At 46.9% G+C, this 8,667-nt stretch overlaps 1 protein-coding gene across 1 annotated transcript; it reads right to left on the bottom strand.

Moving 5' to 3' along the window:
* Positions 1-222: 222 nt before the first annotated feature.
* LOC133419765 (microfibril-associated glycoprotein 4-like) lies at positions 223-7,882 on the bottom strand. Its single transcript, XM_061709179.1, has 6 exons — positions 7,877-7,882; positions 6,035-6,190; positions 4,504-4,542; positions 4,328-4,424; positions 4,061-4,228; positions 223-641 (listed from the first exon to the last, which is right to left on the bottom strand). The coding sequence occupies exons 1-6, from the start codon at positions 7,880-7,882 to the stop codon at positions 388-390; spliced, it is 720 nt and encodes a 239-aa protein (XP_061565163.1). The 3' UTR covers positions 223-387.
* Positions 7,883-8,667: the final 785 nt, after the last annotated feature.

Below are 8,667 nucleotides of genomic sequence, written 5' to 3'. Positions count from 1 at the left end.
TCTTTTACTCTGTATGTAAATATGTTTAACGACTGGAGGGTTCGAAATGACCGTCAGTGATTGTCCACCTTCATCCTCCTACCTTTACCATATAAAGGTACCTGGAGCTGGAAATGGTTGAGTGTTATTTTCCTTATATTTTAGGAATGTTTATTCTGCACTTTTTAAACCAGATTTGGATCTGAGTCCAGGCAGCGAATCTCAGAGGAGACAATCCAGACCTGAAAAAACCACCTCAGCTGCTTAATTCTGGTTTATTGTCAAAGTGAATCATCGGAATTTAAGTTGGAAATATTCACGTAAGCCTGTGCTCCGTGTTTTACATTCAAAGATCATGGCATTACACGGCAGATGAGAGAAAGGAGAGATCAGCTCTGTCCTGCAGGTCTACTGAACCGGACGGATCTTCATGCTGATGGTCTTCAGGGAGTAGTACCAGCCCTTCCAGCTGTGCCACTCCACTCCGTCGGCGTACACATGGGAGTTGACCCCCCAGCGGTAAAGCCCGTTAGGGTTTGCATGGTGACAGGCGTAATACCAGAACCCCCCCAGGTGGTCTCTGGCACAGTTGTCACTCCAGACATCCTGGTCTTTGTCGAATGTGGAGAACTTGTTTCCATTGTGATATTCCAGAGAGTCTCCTGCAGACACAAGAAATAATGATAATACTAATACTAGTACTACTACTACTACTACTACTACCAATGCTATTTACTCCTACTGCTATTATTAATAATGATAATGACAATACTACTTCTACTACTATTACTATTACTAATAATAATAATATTGTACTAATACTAGTACTACTACTAATAATAATACTAATACTACTACTAGTACTCATAATAATAATAATAATATTATTAATAATAATGATAATGATACTACTACTACTACTACTACTACTAATAATAATAATAATAATAATAGTAATAATACTACTAATAATAGTAATAATACTACTAATAATAGTAATAATACTACTACTAATACTACTACTACTACTACTACTAATAATATTAATAATAATAATACTACTATTAATGATAATGATACAAATATTAATGATATAATAATAATCCCCTTAGACCTCGGACCGGTGTCTGTTCTGGTCCCAGCAAACCTCGGACCGGTGTCTGGAGCCACAGTTGGAGGTTTTCGGGGGGCAGGTAGGAGGCTACAGAGCAGTGTGGAAGACTACCACTCTGGGTACCGGTCTCAACCCTGGACTGGCAGGTTTCTGGATTACTAATGATAAGAGAGCTGCTCCATCCAAAGCGGGATGGTACCGTCTGTCCTGATGGCGCGTCTGTAAGAGGGGGGTCATCTACAGAACTATCTTCGGATTGGCCAATAAGTTCAGGGTCTGCCTTTGACTCGGCTGCTGGATTTCTGTGCGTTGAAGGTAATAATTCTCCAGCGTGAGAAGGGCTGTGTGAGCGTGTGAACTTGTTGAAATGTGTGAGACTTGAGAGCCCTGAATGGACCATCACCCTTTGTGGTTCCGGACATACGGCGGTTAATGGCGTCCTCGGCTGCGAGGCTGAGTAACCTGCTGACCTCATCATCTCCCCGGTTACTCATCTGTGACCCTCTGTTGCTGTTGGTACTAAAACACACTCCCCTGGTGGGCTGTACCCTGGTTACATGATCAACAAACCCCTACCATGACCCGCCGCCCCGCGTTAGTCCTGTTTAGGGATGCCCCGATACCATTTTTTCACACCGAGTACGAGTATTTTAATTTGTCTACTTGGCGATACCGAGTACCGATCCGATACCACAAAAATAACTAGGCTAAAAATGCAATTACAAATGCAATGAATTGGAAGACAGGTTTTATTTGCAACAGAAATTCAATCTTAAACAAAACTCAGCCATCAGGCCTTTCTTCAGCACTTTAGTCTCATCGCAGCAGACTCACCTGAGTCTGTGGCGGGCTTTGACAGCCTTAGGTAGCCTCCTACCAGAGGGGAGGACAGTAAAGAGGCCATGGCCAGGGTGATAGGGATTGGCCATGATCTTCCCAGCCCTTCTCAATGCCCTGGAGTCGTACAGGGACTTCAGGGAGGGCAAGGGGCAGCCAATCACTCTCTCCACATAGCATGTCACTCGCTGGAGCTTGTAGAGATCCCTTGCGGCTGTAGCGGGGAACCAGGTGATGATGGAGGGGGTGAGAATGGATTCAATGATGGTTGTGTAAAACTGGGCCATCATGGTCCCTGGCAGTCTGAACTTCCTCAGCTGACGGAGGAAGAATGGTCTTTTCTGGGCCTTTTTCAGGAGGGCCGTGGAGTTCAGTTCCCACTTCATGTCCCTGATGATGTTGATTCCCAGAAAGCGAAAGATTCCACAGAGTCAACCTGTGTGTTTCCCAGCACGATGGGAAGGGGAGGGGCTGCGTTCCTCCTGAAGTCCACCACCATCTCCACTGTCGTGCGGGTGTTAAGGTCCAGGGGCCTCATGTATAAAGCTTGCTTGCGCACAAAACAGGGCTTAAAAGATGCGCAAGCCACCTTCTGCGCAAAGGTTGGGATTTAAAAAGAAAACACTAAACGAAAAATGTGCGTATCCCTACGCCAACCCTGACCCTCCCGTACGAACAGTCTTAAGATACGGGGAACTGGCGACGCAGGCGGTGAGGTGGGGAAATGAAGCCAGATTCATGCCATACTCTTAATGTCATCACATATAAGACTTATAATATAATAGCGCTGATCGTGTCCCTCTGTGTTTGAAGCACAGCGTCAGTCAGGACTCTGGTGCTGCTGCTGCAGCCGTGGTGGACACGCCGTGCCGGGAACCTCCTAGTCACCCACCGCTGGAGAGTGACTGAGGACAGAACAAATGAGTGCCGGGCCACTCTACAGAGCCCTTAAAGGGACTCAGATTTTTTTTTTTATATATAATGAGTTTTACGCGCGCGTGAAACCTTTACGTGCGGACGTAAGCCTAATTTATGGTTCTGCGTTAAAACAACGCAGAGCCTACGCCGTAGCGTACGCGGCGACGCTCACCTACGCCGTAGGCTCTGCGTTGGTGTGTCGGAACCATAAATCAGCCTTGACGCATATCTCCTCGCTGAGGCTGATGAATGATGTCACAGATTGTTCCCAGCCTCAGGCCCCGCCCACTGGACAAAGTCCTGGTCACAGCCTGCCCTCTCCAGCCAGGCGCGGAAACTCTCACATGCCTCATTGTACCACACTCTGAAACGCCGCACAACAGGTTTGGAGAGCTTTAATCTCTGCGGGATCAGGTGGATGAGATGGTGCTCACTGTTGCCCAGTGCGGCACGGGGGACAGAGTGGTAAGCCTGGTGAATGGTACAGTAGCAGTGATCGAGAGTGTTCACACCCCGAGTTGGGCATGTAATTTGCTGCCTGTATTTGGGGAGAGCCCGGCTGAGATTAATGCAACAATGGGATTGTCTATGTTGTTTCACACGGACAGCTTCAGGTGAAGCACCGCACATGCGCAGCCGATGCACCCGCGATGAGACCACGTTGTATTGTGAGTTACGTGTACTGTGAGTGTTTAATAAAGTTCCATGTGAGTAAGGGTAATACTCAACCATCCAGTTTGTATAATTAAGGAAGATAGGACAAACTGAAAGACGGAACAGCTGGCTGAGCAGCGGCGGCTCGGCGGCTGCTCCGCCATCAGGCTGAACACTCGCCACGGGGCAGCTCAACATCTCCCCCAATGAAGTATCGGTGTGTGGTATCAGAGACTTTTTGGGAGTATGAGTATATGAGAGCAGTATCGGCCCCGATACCGATACCAGTATCGGTATCGGGGCATCCCTAGTCCTGTTTACATCAGACCTGACCTGCGGTTAAGACCCTCGGAGGAGGGTTTTTCCGCAGGTGTTCGTCATTGTAAAAGGGGCTCTTGTGTGAGGAAATCTCGTTAAAACCTTCATATTGCAGGTGTGGACACTGAAACCGCCTTGTAGACCAGCAACAAGGACTTTCAACATAGATGTTGGGTTGGAGGTGATTCCTAAAAGGCCATGGTTGTGCATGGAGATGGACATTTCTGATCTAACACTAACCTGCCCCTCCATCAGTGAATCCAGACACATGCAGTGTGTATCCATCAGACTCTGGGCCAATGGAGAAGGAGGAGTAACGAGCATAGGCCTGGTTCCCTTCAAAGTCCTCCATGTCAACCAGCAACTCATACTTCTTCTGCAGATTGAGGTGGTAAACAATCTCCAGACCTGAAAATACCACAGAAACAGGCAGGACGCCACCGTCAGACATTCTAGATCCATGTTCAGGATCCATGTGAGCTTCGTTGGTTTGGGTTCAGGTCTCACCGAGCCAGTACTCTCCACCAACCGTCCCGAAGCCCATCTTGTACTGGTCCCAGCCTCGGTAGAAGTTCACCGTGCCGTCCATCCTTCTCTGGAACACCTGGAGGAACATGAAGGTGCTTAAACAGCTGGACGGCGGAGACCTGAACAGATCTGAACCTGACAGGTGTGACACTCACCGTCCATCCTCCTCCGAGCGAGTCCATGTCGCAGTACACCTGTGCACAATCACATGTTTAACAATCTACCTGGGGTTTAGCTATTCTGCTTCAGACCTTTGAAAGCTCTTTGATCTTTGGGAGATTTGGTAAACGGTCAGGTAACTCAGGTGCCCTGTGTGTAGTGGGGGTGTCGGGGGGGGGGGGCTGCTGACCTCAACTGGGAACGTCATGGGATGGAATACTTGGAAGACCTTCTCAATTCCACCGAGGGCTCTGGGTGGGAGACGGCTGGGATAGTTGGTCTGTTGCTATGAGCTCCCTGTGCTAACGGAGGTGGGTCGGGTCAATGTCACTAGGTCAGACTTGTTCCAGGTTGTTGTTTGTCATTGACTCTGTTTATAACTGTGATGGACAGAACTTGTAGGGTCAGCCAGGAGGCAGAGTCGGTCTGGTCTGGTCGAAGGATTCAGTCCCTGCAGATGATGTGGTCCTGTTGACATCAGATCTTCAGGTCTCTCTTGATCGGGTCCCAGCTGAGCGTAAAGCGCCTCCGAATCTAAGTCTTTGGTCAGGAAAGACTGGAATGTCCTCTCCTGGTTTAGGATGAGCTGCTGCCTCAAGTGGGCGGGTTTGCAAAGATTTTTCTTCATTTGGTACTAAATAAACTGTTTTGGTTTCCATAGGTAGATTCCACATCCATGCCAGAGGAATCTTAAGGAATCAGTTCAGCTACTTAGCACTGTATTCAGTACTTGGCTGGGAAGGGTCTGGAAAGGTTTAGTGGCTTCAGAACCCTTCCAGGTTGACTAACTTGACCACTACAGGCTGTTTTCTATCAAACCGGTTCCACGGCTGGTTTCCGGTTCACAACTCTTTCAACTAGGAACCAGCTGAGAACGGTTTTGTTTTTCCACAACTCGGTTGCTAACGGGAGCCAAATCATTACGTGGCTGCAAACGTCAGTTACTTCGCTGCGTTTGTGTGAAAGTTGAAGAAACAACAAGGTATTTGCTCTAATAGGACGTGGTCCACGTAGCACGTCCGTGGACCACATCTATAAAAGATAGGTTGTCTCCTCCTCAGACCCATGATGCTTTGCTGCATCCAGATGAATTCTTATTAGAAAATGTCTCTGTCTCCCAGCCTTGCTATTGCCGTTGGTCTTAATAACTCTGCCCCCTCCGCAGTTCTTTCCTCTAGCCCAGCAAAGAGTTGGTGATACCTTGGAACTGGTTCTTCTGGCCCGGAGTCAGTTCTTTGTCAGTAGAAACAGAAAGTCCGGTTCCAAACTCAGCACTGGCCCAGAACCAGAACCAGCCCTGGAACCGGTTTGGTTGAAAAGGGGTATGCTACAGCTGCTGGTGGGGCCAGTTGAACTGCAGGCTGCTTTGACCTAGACCTGCTAGCATCAGACTGAACAGCAGCAGAACTCTCAATTTAGCTAGCAGTACGAAGAAAAACAGACTTCAAAAGGAGAGGAACCTTTGGGACCACTTGTGAACCCCCCAGATAATAATGTAAAAGGTGCTCATAAGTGGTGTAGATGGACCTGGACGGCAGACGTGGCCTCGATGGGGTAGATGTTGTACACTCCACTGAGTTGGGTGTCATCACTGATGTAGATGTCGCTGCAGTCCAGCGGGAAGGTGAGCCCATGGCAACTGGTCACCATGGAAACCAGGAGAGGGAGGAGGGCCGACAGCAGCTGCAGAACAGGAGCAGATTTTATATTTTTTCAGGGCGAATGTGAACATTTCTGATGGTGTAACATCAGAAATTCAATTGAGTTTCATTTATACAGCATCTACTACAAGTTGTCTCCAGGATGATTCCAGAGACCAGAGCAAGACCCCTCGACCAATTATTTAATTAGCAACTGCAGGTAAAAACTCCCCTTTAGGAGGGAAGAAATGATTGTCAGATGTCAGCAGGTATCTAGCAGACATCCACACAGACAGATGGAAGCAAGTAATGGGATGATCAGAGGGGGGGGCTGCAGGTCAGCATGCAGCTCCTGAAGCTCTGGCCTGCAGACGTGCACAGAAGAGAAAAGAAGGTGGGGGGGAGGGGGGCACCACTCAGTGGATCATGTTGCAGTACCGTTTCTGTCTATGATGCATCCTGCATTCCCCTGCTCTACTCTCTCTACACGCATGACTGCACCCCTGTCCATCATAACAACACTATAGTGAAGTTTGCTGACGACACTACAGTGGTGGGGCTCATCTCGGTGTTGAGTCTGCATACAGAGACGAGGTAGTACGGCTGTCGTCGTGGTGCAGAGACAATAACCTCCTCCTGAACAGCTCCAAGACCAAACAGCTGTTAATTGACTATAGGAGGAAAAAGACAGAGATTCCTCCGCTCATCATCAGCGGGGATTGTGAAGAGAGGGTAGCCAACTTCCGGTACCTGGGATTCCATATCGAGGAGAACCTGACCTGGAGTGTGAACACCTCTGAGCTGCTGAAAAAGGCCTAGCAGAGACTGTACTTCCTCAGGATCCTCAGGAGGGAGAACATCACACAGAGGCTGCTGGTGTCCTTCTACCGAGCCTCCATCGAGAGTATTCTAACGTACTGTATCTGCATCTGGTACAGCAGCTGTACAGCAGCTCAGAGGAAAGCACTCCAGAGAGTCATCACCACCGCCCAGAAGATCATCGGCTGCCCTCTCTCTACACTGGAACACCTCCACCACTCCCGTTGCCAGAAAAAGGCCCAAAATATGATAAAAGACACTTCACACCCCGGTCACTCACTGTTTGAACTGCTGCCATCTGGGAGGAGATACACTCATGAAAACGAGGAAAAACAGACTCAAACACAGCTTTTATCCAACAGCAATAACCACCCTTAACAAAAACAGGAGCTAAAGTGCAATAACAATAACAAAGATGATTGCATGCTGATGAAGGTTCTTGTGGGATCAGTTTGTTGATGTGTGTGGAAAGGTGAATGTGTCTACAGATATATATATTTTATTTGTTTATATTTTATATTACATTTTATTGGATTATTTTTCAGTTATTTTATTTTTTTATTTGATGTGCTGACTGGAGAGCCCTTTTAATTTCGTTGTACATAGTTATAATGACAATAAAGATCTATCTATCTATCTTAACCCTGACTGTAAAACTTCAAACAGATCATTTCTATACAAATGGTCACATGACTGGCGGCTGCAACGACCTTTTCCAGGATTTTAGATACACATAAGAAATTGGTCTATAATTTGCTTGAATGTCTGGATCAAGAGACGGGTTTTTGATTAAAGTTTAATTACTACGACTTCAAAAACCTGCGGTACACATCCTGATTTCAGGTTGATGGTTGTTTCACCACAGAAAAGTACCGCTGGTAGACCGAGAGGCTAGAAGTCAGAAACTCACCTTCATTGTCAGAGTTCTGCTGAAGTGATTCGAAAGCAGCCTGCTGTTTTTGACCTGTATTTATTTCCTCAACGTTAATAAATGACCGGACAGCTGCTGAATTCTCACCGATAATACCAGTTTCAGGGTTCTGGAGAAGACCGAACTTTTTCATAATTTTCATAAATTACGACTTTATTCTCGCAATATTACAACTTTATTCTCATAATATTATGACTTTATTATCGTAATATTACAACTTTATTCTCGCGACATTATGACTTTGTTTTTGACCTGTATTCATTTCCTCTATGTTAATAAATGACCCAGACAGCTGATGAATTCTCACCGATAGTACTTTTCACTTCTGGGAATATTTGTTTTGATCTGGTTTGATCTGGGTCATGTTGGCATCCCCCAAGTAGATGTGCGTCCAACATGTCATGGAAAATGTAGCCTGGGCCAGTTTCAGGGTTCTCCAGTTTTGAAGTCTGCTTGGGGGAGCAAACGCGCAGGACGGCCTGCCCCCCGAGGTCCCAGGGCCATGCTTCCTCAGAGGGACCAACTGGACTATATCCAATATTTGTATTTATTGTAAGTAAAACACTGTAGTTGTCACAATATTCAAGCTATATCAACTATCAGTCTTAATGATGTGTAATAACAATAACAAAATCGTGTGTGTGTGTGTGTGTGTGTGTGTTTGTGTGTGTGTGCGTACGTGTGTGTGTGTGTGTGTGTGTGTGTGTGTGTGTGTGTGTGTGTGTGTGTGTGTGTGTGTGTGTGTGTGTGTGTGTGTGTGTGTGTGTGTG

This window comes from Cololabis saira, chromosome 19, assembly GCF_033807715.1.
Source record: "Cololabis saira isolate AMF1-May2022 chromosome 19, fColSai1.1, whole genome shotgun sequence".
NCBI classification, from domain to species: domain Eukaryota; kingdom Metazoa; phylum Chordata; class Actinopteri; order Beloniformes; family Belonidae; genus Cololabis; species Cololabis saira.
Note: the sequence above shows the minus strand (reverse complement) of the source record. Positions and strands in the feature narration are given on the sequence as shown.

Coding starts and splice junctions, on each gene's coding strand:
- LOC133419765 (XM_061709179.1), bottom strand. Junction 4,425..4,503: donor CGCTCGGAGGAGGATGGACG/GTGAGTGTCACA, acceptor ATGTTCCTCCAG/GTGTTCCAGAGAAGGATGGA. Junction 642..4,060: donor ATTCACTGATGGAGGGGCAG/GTTAGTGTTAGA, acceptor TTGTGTCTGCAG/GAGACTCTCTGGAATATCAC.